This window comes from Exophiala oligosperma (assembly GCF_000835515.1).
Source record: "Exophiala oligosperma strain CBS 72588 unplaced genomic scaffold supercont1.5, whole genome shotgun sequence".
NCBI lineage: Eukaryota > Fungi > Ascomycota > Eurotiomycetes > Chaetothyriales > Herpotrichiellaceae > Exophiala > Exophiala oligosperma.
The window spans coordinates 143,166-156,136 of record NW_015622822.1 but is presented as its reverse complement, the minus strand read 5'-3'; the positions used below and the strand labels follow the sequence as shown (position 1 = coordinate 156,136).

The 12,971-nt window shown below is 51.4% G+C and overlaps 3 protein-coding genes across 4 annotated transcripts; all 3 read left to right on the top strand.

Annotated features, from left to right (window-relative positions):
- Positions 1-662: 662 nt before the first annotated feature.
- Positions 663-1,899, top strand: PV06_05451 (uncharacterized protein; the record flags this gene model as incomplete). Its single annotated transcript, XM_016406457.1, has 2 exons — positions 663-1,334; positions 1,392-1,899. The coding sequence occupies exons 1-2, from the start codon at positions 817-819 to the stop codon at positions 1,897-1,899; spliced, it is 1,026 nt and encodes a 341-aa protein (XP_016262061.1). The 5' UTR covers positions 663-816.
- A 450-nt stretch (positions 1,900-2,349) lies between these two features.
- On the top strand, positions 2,350-5,805 carry PV06_05450 (uncharacterized protein). Its single transcript, XM_016406456.1, has 2 exons — positions 2,350-5,212; positions 5,263-5,805. Exons 1-2 carry the CDS (start codon positions 2,633-2,635, stop codon positions 5,488-5,490), a joined length of 2,808 nt encoding a protein of 935 aa, XP_016262060.1. The 5' UTR covers positions 2,350-2,632; the 3' UTR covers positions 5,491-5,805.
- A 1,431-nt stretch (positions 5,806-7,236) lies between these two features.
- On the top strand, positions 7,237-11,633 carry PV06_05449. Of its 2 annotated transcripts, XM_016406455.1 has the most exons (5): positions 7,237-8,250; positions 8,402-8,915; positions 8,987-9,379; positions 9,467-9,580; positions 9,640-11,633. In XM_016406455.1, the coding sequence occupies exons 3-5, from the start codon at positions 9,268-9,270 to the stop codon at positions 10,239-10,241; spliced, it is 828 nt and encodes a 275-aa protein (XP_016262059.1). In that variant the 5' UTR covers positions 7,237-8,250; positions 8,402-8,915; positions 8,987-9,267; the 3' UTR covers positions 10,242-11,633. The 2 variants fall into 2 exon arrangements, with proteins under 2 accessions (XP_016262059.1, XP_016262058.1); XM_016406454.1 differs by having other exon boundaries at positions 8,987-9,580.
- The last annotated feature ends 1,338 nt before the right edge of the window (positions 11,634-12,971 follow it).

Here is a 12,971-nt window from a genome sequence, read left to right as displayed (position 1 = left end):
ACCGCTGCTTATTAATTTGACGCCGGAATGCTTCCACCGCACGATGGCTATTGACTTCTCGTCCTCTCTTTTCACACGCTCCAAGACTCTCAGGAAGTATTCAGCCCCAAGGCCCTGCACTCGTCGGGGGGCATATATGTGACTAAGCTTTCATGCACAAAGACCCTGTCATGATGTTATGTAAATCCAGACACTCACAAGTGACAAATGCTCCCATACCTGTAGAACACGGCGGTATTCGGCTACAACCTCTCGGTCGGACGAACTCTCTTGGTCATTGTGTGAGGAGAGTGGATCAGTATCAAGTTTGAGGGACTGGCTGGACTACTTCGGGCGGGCCTGTGGACAGATCAGCAAAGGGTGCACGAACGAGAGGAACAGGTTCTCTGCCAGGTGGGTAGACTGATGTTTGAATACGAGTTCTCCGTAATACTCCGTACTTATATTAGTAAGGCGGGGTTCCCGTTCCATGTTCACTCCGACTCGGATGGACTTCGATGCACGGAAGGTTGAGGAGAGACTCACCAGCCATTGGCCTGAATATCAAAGTATGAGTGGAGTATGAGTCCGGTGTGCTGAGTTTCTTGATACTCGTACATATATGAAGTACGAGGTTTCCGTGGCCATGCTGGACCGGCTCCGTAGAATGACACAATAAGTATTCATCAACCTCGGTCTCCACCATTCACTTTCCAAAGTCGGCTTTTCATCCTGACTTGAATATTGATCCTTGTGCCTTGTTGCGTCAATCCTATATCACTAGGAACCTCGACACTGGCAGCACCCGAACATTGCAAGCACTGCGATACTGCCATCATGAAGGCCATTGTGATGCAGGGCGAGCCCGGCAAGGCATCGCTGGTCACTGATCGACCATATCCTAAGCCTCGACCCGGTTATCTTCTTGTCGATGTCAAGGCTGTCGCGCTGAATCCGACAGACTGGAAGCATATCGACTACACCAATACGAAAAATTGCCTAAGCGGATGTGATTACGCTGGAGTGGTCGCAGAGACAGGTACCGGCTACTCAAAGGCCTGGAAAGTCGGTGATCGCATTTGTGGCTTTGTTCATGGAGGAAATGACAGAGAGTCTGAAGATGGTGCCTTTGCGGAACGCATCGCGGTCAAGGCAGACATCCAAATGCGTATCCCAGACAGCATGTCCTTCGAAGAAGCATCCACCTTGGGCGTAGGGATCGTCACTTGTGGCCAAGGGCTTTTCCAGCAGATGGGCTTGGACCTTCCCAGCAAGCCCAACAGCAAAGGTGAGTATATCCTGATATATGGAGGCAGTTCTGCCACGGGAAGTCTAGGTATTCAATTTGTCAAAATGTAAGTCTTCGCTCGATTCACATATTCCCGGACCAAGAGAGTTAACTGAGACACAAGGGCTGGGTACACACCAATCACCACTTGCTCTCCGCGAAATTTTGGCCTCGTCAAATCCTTAGGAGCAGCAGAAGCGTTCGACTATAACGACCCGGAATGTGCGAAGAAAATCAGAGAGTACACCAACAACAACCTCAAGTATGTGTGGGATACGATCTCGTTGACCAACACAGCTCAGATCTGTACGGACGCAATCGGTCCAGCCGGCGGCATATACGGCACTCTCCTGGTGGTCAAGTCTCCCCGGAACGACGTTAAGACCACCGTCTCTCTAGGATATACCGCAGCAGGTGAACCGATCAAGAAATGGGTTTGGGATATACCAGACACCACAGAAGATTTTGAGTTTATGAAGACATGGCTTGCAGAGGTCGAACCTATGTTGCAACAAGGTCGGGTGAAGGTTCATCCGCCCAAGGTGGGAAAAGGACTTGAGAATGTTTTCGAGGGTCTCGATCTCATGAGGCACGACAAAGTCAGCGGGCAAAAGTTGGTGTATGTTCTGTGAGCGAACTTTGTATAGAATGATGCTTGCTGTCTTGCGTATGCTCAAGTCTAATATTTCCACATTGGTCGTTTGGTGACAAAAATACCTTTAGTCCCGAGGGCTTTGGTCCAAGCAAATTGTCGTCGTCAGCTGCGGGAAGCGTGCCGAACAAAACGCCTGGCCAACTCTTGGATCCCTCCCGCTCTCCGCTGTTGCAAGCCCCTGTGAGACGAATAAGGGGACACTCTGGTTTGCCTGAAGCCCCTCCTGCGCCCTGGATCGCAGGTAATACCCGTGTTGGGGAGATATATGGGCCCCTGAAGCACCTAGTGATCACTATTAGCGGCTTTTCATTTAGGCTTCTTAGGCGACAAGACTCACTAGGCTCGCTAGGCGTCAATGCTGCTGCTGCGCTCACCAGCCTCCAGCCCCATGACGCAGTCATTTGCGTCAATCGTCACCTCCAATATTCAAGTTTATCGACTCCATGGATGCGTTTTCAGCCACGCTTGACTGTTGTGTGGCACTGAACTAGATCATGAACAGTCATTTGTTTGGTCTTCAAGACTCAGATCCTTGCTGAGCCCGACGGAGTCTAGGGAATCTCAGTTTGACCAAGAATCTAGGAATGGGGGATCTGCCTTGTCCTGCCCGTTACTGTACCTGCACCAGCGTCACCACATTCTTTCTTTTATACTGAGTCTACTTCTCCGTCCCATCCCTTGAGGAGGCTTCTGCAACACTATCCTCCAATATGGCAACGCAAGGCCCGACTCTTGAAAGATTCGAGACTGCGCCTGAGGTCAATGGAAACGCCAAAGTGCCCCAGATCACCGTCGAGCGGGCGCAGTCGACGCAAGACTCTCAACCTCCTTCAGGACAAATCTTGACAGGCAAACAAGAACACTATCTGAAGCGAGAACTCATTTCGAGACAAGTACATGCTGAAATTCAGGAACTCAACAGTCCCACAGCCCTTCAACGTTTCGGTGCTCCCTTCCGCTCAGAATATGGCGAGGTCTCTCCCATGGAGTCAGAGTTGCCTCTGCTCCGTTACATTTTTGTCAACCATGTGCGAAAGTTTCCTTTTCTGAACCAGGCACGAGAAAAGGAGTTCTGGCAAGACAAGCTGCAAGTATTCCTCGAGTCCTTTGCGAGCAAGTACATCTCCTCCTCGGAAGACAGATTAGAAGAAACAAAGAGGAGGAAGCTGGCAAAGAAATCAGAGAAGCTGGTTGAGCTGATGATGGTATCTGGCATACCCACTGCTTCTGGCTACGAAGAAAGAATACGGTTTGCAGAGATGGAGGTGGTGGACCGAGGCGCAAATGAGCAAGGTCTGGTCGTGAATCAGCCCGAGGGAAATTACATCAATGGCTGGGACGTCAATGTTGCCGCGGTCAGAATCACATCTGTAAAGAGGACAGTTCGCTATCACCAACATGCAGAATTCCTGATCCGCGTCAAGAAGGCCGACGAACCGGAGAGATATGTTGGTAGGCGGTACGGGGATTTTGTCAAACTCCACAAGAATTTGCGTAGGGAAATGCCGGGAAAGATGCTACCCCCGTTGCCCAGGAAGAACAAAAGCTCTACCATGTCTTCGTTGATGCCTGGGGCAGACGACGATGCCTCGTCTGTTTCGTCAGTATCCACACAGGCGTCTCTCATGGAGGACTCGGGCCGCATGTATACCCCTACCCACAGACGTCTCAAGTCTTCCTTGAGCCTTACTGCGGGTTCTGGCACAGGCACGCCCAAACGGAAAACATCCCCGCGACCTAGTCTGTCCAGGGAGCCAAGTCCACAACCCATTCGGTTGCATCGCGAAGACCAGCGTGTTTCACTCCGAGCCTTCTTAAGAACGATGCTGCAGAATCCCCAGTTCGCTGAGTCCAAGTCTGTCGCCGACTTCTTTAGCTCTCAACCTATCGCCCTCAATGAAGAGGAGCTTGAAGATGTTTCAAGACGGAAGGACATGGACGCACGACGATTGGAAGAACAGAAACAGTTCTACGAGATCGCCAGGAAACGAGCTGCTGAGCTTGATAGCTACATGGAAAAGTTTCGGAGGGACATCGTGGAAAGAAATGGGTTGACAAAGCTATTCGCCGAGATCCGGAACAAGGAAAAACTCGAGGACCTGAGTCCCGAGTATAAAAAGTTCGCAGAATGGTTGAGGATTGAGGTCGCTGCCACCATCTACCACCTGTTCCTAGCCGAGGACAACTCGCCTGAGCTCTTCGCTCAAGCCCGCCGAATACATTCATTGGTACCGTACACGGTGCTCAAAAATGTGATACGCATTGCGAATCCTGCTGCTGTCATGTCTGGTGTCCTAGACTTGTTTCTTGCACAACCTTTTGGGACCAAGTCACTCCTGCAACGGATATTCGCGCAGGCACTCGCAGATGGCATCCGACAATTTCAAAGATCGATTGATGACCTGGTAGGGAAGATTGCAGATCCTGTGTTAACCAACAAGTTGAAAGCATTCGTGGAATCCTCAGAAGAAACGAAGAATGCTGTACGAGACGAGGCTCAAAGCGAAAATATCGATCTTGTTGTGTCTATCCTGCGATCAGAAGAGTTTAACCCCGAATTAACGCCTCCACAAATACAGCGGGTGTATAACGCCTGGGTCGCCTGGAACAGCGCGGTCGAAAACGACGACGAGGAGCTCAAGCAAGGGGCTGAGATGTTTTCTCAACTGAAACAGCTGCTGAAGCTGATGACTCGTCAGCGAGACAAAGCAATGATGGCGGCCATGATCGAAGAACCCACTACGCTGCAATTATTCCGAGACCTCTTTACCATCTTCTACGAACCGTTGATCCGTGTTTACAAATCTGCAAATGTTTACAGCAGCATCACGGACTTTGCCCAATTCGCTGACGATGTGATCAAGACCGTAGAAGTGGCCCAGCGACAAGATGTCTCGGCTGACCCCAATCAGACGGTGCAGATGTTCATTGATCTGTGTGCTCGGCATGAGCACAACTTGTACAAGTTTATACACGAAGTTCATATCCATGACAACGGCCTCTTTACAGCGTTAATGGGATGGATCGAAGGAATTCTGGAGTTCCTAAGAAAAGGGCCTCAAGGTGGCAAATTAGACATGAACGCCATATTCCAGGGCGCTCTGGATATGAGCGTGATTGACAAAGAGGTCTGCATTGCGGAAATCGATGCATTGATCAAGTGGCAGGAGGACCGCAAAAAGTGGCATAGCGATAAGACAAGGCAGAAGATGGCCGCTGAGGGCACGGGATCCTCCGACGGCGCGCCGGGGGTGTCGGCATTCAGAAGTAGTGACTTTGGTTTGCACGAGGTAAGGGGTACGCTCATACAGTGATGAGCTACTAGCTGACAGCCGTCTAGGCCGATCTCATGGATTTGAAAATTTCAGACGAAGAAGACGAGGGGGATACAGATGACGAAGAGCTCGATGACGATCTGGATCCGATTCAAGCCGAGCGACGCAGAAGGAAAAAAGCACAAGACCGTTTGAGGCGCACTGCGGGTGAGCCCGTCAAGCCGGAGGTCTCAGAGGTGCTGAAGATGAGAGAACCTTTCCTGGCCATGCTTAGGATGGTTTTGAGTGATTGAGGGCATGCACAAAAGAAGCCAATACTCGTTTAACGGGCCGTCAGCGATTGAACGTGCAGACGGGGTCTGTTCCTTGACACCGAGGACCGCGGCCTCAGAGTTGGAGCGCTGGTTTGGATGGGACAAGCAGCAAGTATCCCTAGTCACGAAGAAAGGTCTACTAGAATATAGAATACCCCGTACAGTACGCTGTAGACACAACGGTCAGGCTTGAAGCACGTTCTCGAGGCCGAATGGAGATTACTTGGACCCAACTTTACCCTCATTTCCCGCCTTGTACGTGAGATTGATGGATGAAACGCGTCAACATGGTGATGACTTACGTGTTAGGAAACTCTTTCTTGCTGCGCAGCCTCAGTCAGCGGTAAGGCAGGGAGGCAGAGGTAGCAAAGTGTCTCATGATTTTCGGGAAAGCGACGAATAGAAAGGGTCAATGGGTCGTTCACCGCTCTCATTGGAAGGTGACGGAAGAAAGGCAGCGGGTAGGATGGCTTTCCTTGGTGATGGGAGATTTGATTGGTGTCCGCGACATGGCGTTAAAAGATTGTCGCGACGACGTTTGTCAGGTTACAGATGTGATGAGGCAGAACGGAGTACTATTCGTGCGAGGGGTTGCAGAAGCGAGAACCCATGGACGCTTTTGCTCGTGTGACTAGCCGTCATTCCACCTCTCGACGAGGTTGAGGACTGACGAGCATGGGTGAGAACTCACCAATCCGGCTTCGGAGCCGGTGACCTGTTTGAGCGTGGAGGTTGGAGCGGAGGTGGCTATACGGAGTATCAAGTCCAGTCGCAGGGCAAAGCTTCGGCTAGAGATGAATGAGCTTCTGCATTGCTACCCTGCATGCCCACCGACTCGCACTACCGAGATGGTGAGTGAAAAAGGGCCGAGGGAACGAGGACGTTACACAGTGCGGAGGTGAAGAACATTCTCTTGATGATCCTACAGCAATTCTGATCGGAGGGGCGCGGAAAGGATTGATTGTGTTGGTCCGTACGGATACGGGGAAGGGATGCGGACATTCGTACGAGTAGGAGGAGTCCAATATGGGATACAAGTTCACGGTGAGGTCCGGCATGTGGGCGCAGTTGAGAAGGAGCTGGACGGATGGAAAAATAACAACAAACACGTGACGTGGATCGAAGTTCCATTTTGTTTACAGAACGGAGTACGGATACGAGCTGGTTCATACAGATATTGAAACGCACTGACATTGCGAATCCTCGTCTCCGCCGGCGCAATTTTCATGACACATTCACGCGTTGATGCATACGATCGCCGACCTACCTAGGTACTGCAAACAGCTAACGATCAATAACATCACCGATGCTTTCAAAGCACGACAGAAGTGATGATGGACGTACGTGTAAGGTGCGCAGTACGAGTTGTGCACCGTAAAGTATGGGCGGTACTCCATCGCGGAAAGTAGTGCGATTAGTCAGAGCCCAAAGTGGTTTAGCCAACCTGAGTCACGAGGACTGGAGGTGGTTGGTCGTAGTCGTAGTAGTAGTAAGTCGTAGCGCGCACTCGTAGTCGCAGCTGCCGGTCGAGCAAACAGAAGCGAAGTACGAATACGGAGTAGGGAAAAAGCACTTTTCACTTTTTGTGAGGGCACCAGGCGAACGACCCTTGTCGACTCTTTTCTTCTTTCTGCCTGGCGTCTGCTGCCCGTCATTCTCACTGCCGAGCGTCTCCATCAAGGCCAACAACCCAAGTAAATTACGAAAGGGCACGGTCAAACGGTCAGATCATTCTCGCCAGGCCGAAAACTCTTCTTCTATTTGTCCGTCCGCCCACTGTCCACTCATTCTTCCTCTTTTCTTTCACCTTTCTGTCGTCGCCCAATCGCCCACCGTTTCAACTTCTTTTCCTTGCCTATCCAATCACCTCACCTTACCTCTTGCCCTCCATCCACTCAGACGTTCCTCACCTCAGTGCCCTTGTGGTTCACGTGGGGGGCTTCGTATTGCGACACTCTTCCCGCCTTGTCGACCAGTGACCAGCCCCCAACAAGCCTTCAACCAAAGCTGGTCGCCGAATCACCTCGCTCGATCTTCGCGCTCGACTTGATTCGACTGCTTCTTCAACCAGATCCACGTTCCTGGTAAACAAGCACGACCTATCAGTGACGGCGACCGTTCAACGACGCCTGGACAGTAGAGCCTCGCCTTCATCGTCGACACTGGAAGATCAAGCCAGGAAAATCCTGCAACAGGAGCTGTTAGGTGTGATCTCATCAGCTCGGATCAGCCCAAAGCAGGCAAACGCCGCTTTGCTGCTCGCTCTGATCTGATCCCAGCCCTGTCCGACTGCCAGCGCTGCAGCCCACCATCTGCGGCAAATCTCCCGCTGCTCACCGCTAACACACAATCACCCTTCCACCCACATCACCGGTCGACCGACTCCCAACTCCAACCGGTCCCGGTGTTCAACTACCCAGCGCTTCCAACCACCCTACTCTCTTCTACCATTTCATAGTCGCGTACGGATACTGGTAATTCTCTTTGCGACCGGCTTGCGACTATCTCGCCGACGCCATATCGGAACGCGCAAAACTTAGAAATTGTCCATCTCGTTGCCGCGATTTGGCGCGCGATTTGTAGAGCCGAAACGACATCAGCTCCGGCCATTGTGGTTGCTGCATACCGTGCAACAAACCCTCGCGAAAGACATCTGACGTCGCCAAAAGAACAATCCCAACAAGAATCGCGTACAAGAATAGATCCCAGTCCAGCTTCATTGTGGGACACGGACTAGAGGTGAGTTGCATGACTTGCCAACACATCATCGGTCGCCTCCAATTATCACCATCTAAATATTCCCACTCAACCTACTCCCCCAATAACTGCTCCTGTTGTCATTGCTGCCCTACTCACGGCCAATACTGATTCATTCTGTGCTGTTACGTAGCCCGGGAGTCGAATCGCAGCTTACCTGCCCTTTCCGCCCTCGAATCATTCACCTTCGCCGCCGCCGCAACTCAGTCAATCCAATCCCACCTGCGCGCGCGCGTCTCAAGCTTCTGGAAAGCGAGTGGTTGCTAGAAACGTCAACAGAAGCATCGCGACTCTCGTCCACCGAGACCGTGGGTTTAGTTTCGTCGCAAGAGCTGGCACACAGCCGAACCGGAAAGCTTGGGATCAGGCATCGTCAACCCGCGCCACACTTTGCCCTTTCGCACTGCCCACGCGGAAAAGAAGTGACAACACATCATCAAGCGCAGCACTACGCCAACCCCAGCTCAGGTTGCTGCAAAGTAGCCCAAAACGAGGCGAATCCTGCCCGCTGACGACACTTGCTAGATCATCAGCGACCTAGTTTCGCCTCATTTGTTGACTCGATTCCGTCAATATAGTGGAGAGGTGGTCAGTCTTTCGTCTTGCTCAAACGCTCGTTGCATAATCTTGCTCGTCGAGCCGTCATCGTGAGTATTGGTGCTTGAGAGCAGGTCCAGTGACCGGTAAATACTGCGCTAGCTGCTAACGCAAGGCACAGGCTCCATTCTACCGCTCCTAGACCCTCCTATCAGAGTGCCTAGGTACCATTGTGCTGCTTTTCAAAGCACGATACCCCCCCGAAAGAGCGCGTTTCAGCCATCACCTCACGCCTTGTTCCTCTCAACCGTCACGCTTAGTCTTCGGAGTCCTGCGTCTTCCCGCACGCGCGACATTGAGGCGGCCAGCAAGTCCCCTCCACGGGCCGCAACCTTCTTTTTCCGCAGCCGTGCGACTAGAACAGAGAGAACAGCTTGAGCTTCCTCAGACTTCACATTCATCATGGAATATCCTCCGCAATATCAGCAGCATACTCAACATCCACACCTGCAGGGCGGGTATCAAACTTCGCCCCAGAGCGCAGGGCCCGGGACTCTGCAGTCTCCTTCCAGTGGTCAGTCGCACTTGCAACAACACAACCCCAACCAAGCATCCCCCATCCTCCCATCGCAGACCCAGAACCATTACCAACCTCAAACAGCAAGCGGCGCTCATCAATCGATGGGTTACCAATATGGAATGGGTCCCGCGATGACCCAGGGATATGGTATATCTCCCACGCAGGCAGCTGCGATGGCAACAGCAGCAGCATCTGGTCAGTAGATTCTCGAACGTCTCGGCGCGTCAAACGCGATTTTGCTAACATCATGACAGGACAAATGCCTCCACTATCATCCGGAGTAAATATGCCTCAAGGCTCACAGATGGGACAACAGAGAAGAATGAGCCAGCATATTACCAGCCCCCACGGTCAAGTTTCACAACCGGTGATGAACCATAACATGCCCAGGCAATCTGTACCTCCGGCTATGCAACCTCCACAACAACCGGTTCAAGCCCCCGCAGAAGAGATTGTGGCGGGAGGAGTCGAAGAATCGCCTTTGTACGTCAACGCCAAACAGTTCCACCGCATCCTCAAACGGCGCGTTGCTCGACAAAAGCTTGAAGAACAACTCCGCCTCACATCAAAGGGTCGCAAGCCGTATCTCCACGAATCCCGTCACAACCATGCCATGCGACGACCTCGTGGGCCCGGAGGCCGATTCTTGACAGCCGACGAAGTTGCTGCACTGGAAAAGGGTGAGGCGGGTCCCAACGGCACCCCTGCAACCACCAAGAAGGTCGAGAACACAAATTCCGGTACCAAGAGGAAAGCTGGACCTGATGACAATGAAACACCAGTCAAGAAGTCAAAGATCAGCGGCGAAAGTGCAGAGGACGAAGAGGAGGATGAGGGCGAGGAGGATTTGGGTTAGCACTGGAATTGATTCCACCGTGCTACCTCTTCTCTTTCTCAGTCTCTTTTGTCTTGCATTTGAGGATTGCCATGTTAGCAAGCGTTGTTCAGGTTGTGGACGGGTTCATGGTCTCGGCAAGATCGGAGGCCTTTTCTTTATTTGGACCTCATTGGTCTTGCTAGGATAATCTTCATTGCTTTCCTTTGTTCATCGACTACGAACCTTCAGAGAGATATGGGCTCACGCCAGGTTATGCCTTGTCATACCAACCGACCAAAGTACTACCACCGAATACGCCAGAAGTGTTGCGATCTTGTTGCCATCACCACTGTTGGCCAAAGATTGAAATTGCGAGCAGTTGACCACTCGATTGTTTAGAGCAACACCTTTTCCACTGTCATTTCAGATTGCATGTTGTCTCGATTCTGCGAATAAAGTCCTCGATGGGCCCGACACCGGAAAAAAAAATAACCAGAGGGAAGAAGGGAGGGTGTGACTGAGACCGGTCGTTGGCCGATGTGACAATTGACAGTATCTTTGTCTTGTCATGAGCCGCTCGCTCGCTCCTCTACATCAACCCAGCCACCACCAAGAAATCTAGATTGTTGATCACCTCACCGTGAAGAAATAGCGATTGGAAGGCAGGACCATCAGAGACGGGGAGGAAGTTTTGATACTCTTGTCCTTGAAAGCGGACAGCTACGCGCACTCTTTTCCATTATTGCACATCAGGTAGTGGTTTAAACTACTCCTGACTATCCCTTGCATTGATACTCTTTTTTTTTCTCGCCACCGACTTCCTCCCTCACGATCGTTTCACGGCTGACGAATTTCCTTGAATGTTTTTGTTGTTGCTTGTCCCATTCGACTATGTTTGAATCTGGTTGAACAAATTGTTGCATTGCGAGGGAAGGAGGATGGATTCAAGGAACATGTGTAGAGAGCACCACCACGAGGGTGGGCTTGAGGGTCGATTCTTCTGGACTTGTCAGGCTAGCTCAACAAAGACGATTATCCACCGCCGGGAGCGGTTTGGAATGGACGACTATTTCTTTCCCGTCTCGACAAATCCCGAAAATCTTTTCTTCTCTTCGTTTTCGGTCATGAGTAATGGTCACATCACGCAACTGGGGGGAAAGGGGAAAAGGTCCGAGGCCCGAGGCCAGATACTCTGTCTTGACAGTGTCGGACGAGGACGGATTGGGAATGGGGATTGGAATGGGGTCGGGGAGGGTGGGAAAAGAGAGAGAATGAGAGAGCGCGAGGGAGAGTAGGGGGTCACATATTGATGATGGGTTTTTTTGTACAGATTGGCCGCTTCGAGTCAGCCATTGAATTTGCTGCATTTGGTCCGTTTTCTATAACTGTTTGCCTGTTTAAATTCAATTCTATACAAGCTTATTATTGAAACATTTTGGATTCTTGACTGAATTTTTTTGCTTGATAAGAATTACGAGTTCCCCGGGAGTCTTGTTCTTTTACTCTGTCCATAATTGCGTGGTACGAAAACAAAGTAAGCTGAATACCTAGGAGAAATGAATGAATGAGGATGGTGAATGCGCGCGGGGCAAGGCTGAAATTTTCCAGACGAGACAAGTCACTCAATCATGGCGACTGGTAAAAAGCCCACAAAGAGTATATCATGTATTGACAGTAATTACTGACCAGTCGGGTTACTTACGCTGTAATCCCCAGGGATGTAATATATACTTGCTGACAGTCACACTTTACAGCGATGAGTTGACAGAATTATTAGGTGAGATGGTGAGACGTATCAATGATATCTCATAACAAATACTGGTCTCCAATAAACCCATTGCTTTATTTGACAACACTTCTTCTGCTTGTGCACTATAGTACTACTACTACTACCACTCTATGGAGTAGGCACCACTCTCAATGGATTGCTTTGTTTTGTGTCTGGTCGGAAACACGGGTGTCGAATTGCTTGCTAGCTTCTCCTCACATCCTTCCCACGTCTTGGATATCAACATGATTGATTTCCCAAAGAAATTTTGTTGGGAGATTTCTTTATGAACCCTAGACAAGTTATGTACTGCCAAAACGCAAAACACCGAAGGCTTATCTGGGTGCAGCAGCGGCAGGTCCTCCGACCTGCTCGACCTCCGTAGCGGTGGCGGTGCCCTTCAAGACCTCGATTTCTGGCCTCTCGAAATCGGTGGACGCGACGACGGCCTTTTTAAACTTGCGAGATCCGATGCGCTGTTCAAAGAGCTCGTCGATCTCGTCCAGAGTCCGACCTTTGAGTTCGGGGACGACAAAGTAGGCGGCGAGGGCCATGCAGGTGGCCAGACTGCCGTAGATGAAGCCGACCTTGGGGCCCAGGTTGGCGTAGTCGGCGTTCATGAGGTAAGGGAGGGTGAAGGAGGTCACGAAGACGGTGACGATGGAGACCGAGACCGCCACCATGGCGGTCTTTTCTCGCAGGCGTTGGGTGGAAACCTCGCCGATGGTGATGTAGGAAAGGGGGGCCCACGAGACGTTGTAAGAGACGGCGTCCAGGATGATGAAGGCCACCATGAGATTCTTGACCGAGCCCGTCGGGTGGCGGATGAGTCCGACGCCGCCCAGGCACAGCATGAAGACGGCTTGACCCGTGGCGCCCGTCAAGAGGACGCTCCGTCTGCCGAACGAATCGATGATCAGGGAGGTGCCAAACATGCAGGCCAGGCCGACAAGAGTCTGAATGACCTGCATGATGAAAGGGTGGGCGACTCCTTGGGTCTT

Bases quoted from the DNA above. Each gene is read 5' to 3' on its own strand.
- PV06_05449 (XM_016406454.1), top strand. From the start codon at position 9,268: ATGGAATATCCTCCGCAATATCAGCAGCATACTCAACATCCACACCTG. The intron at 9,581-9,639 runs GTCAGTAGATTC...ACATCATGACAG, and splicing joins GGCAACAGCAGCAGCATCTG to GACAAATGCCTCCACTATCA.
- PV06_05450 (XM_016406456.1), top strand. From the start codon at position 2,633: ATGGCAACGCAAGGCCCGACTCTTGAAAGATTCGAGACTGCGCCTGAG. The intron at 5,213-5,262 runs GTAAGGGGTACG...ACAGCCGTCTAG, and splicing joins GTGACTTTGGTTTGCACGAG to GCCGATCTCATGGATTTGAA.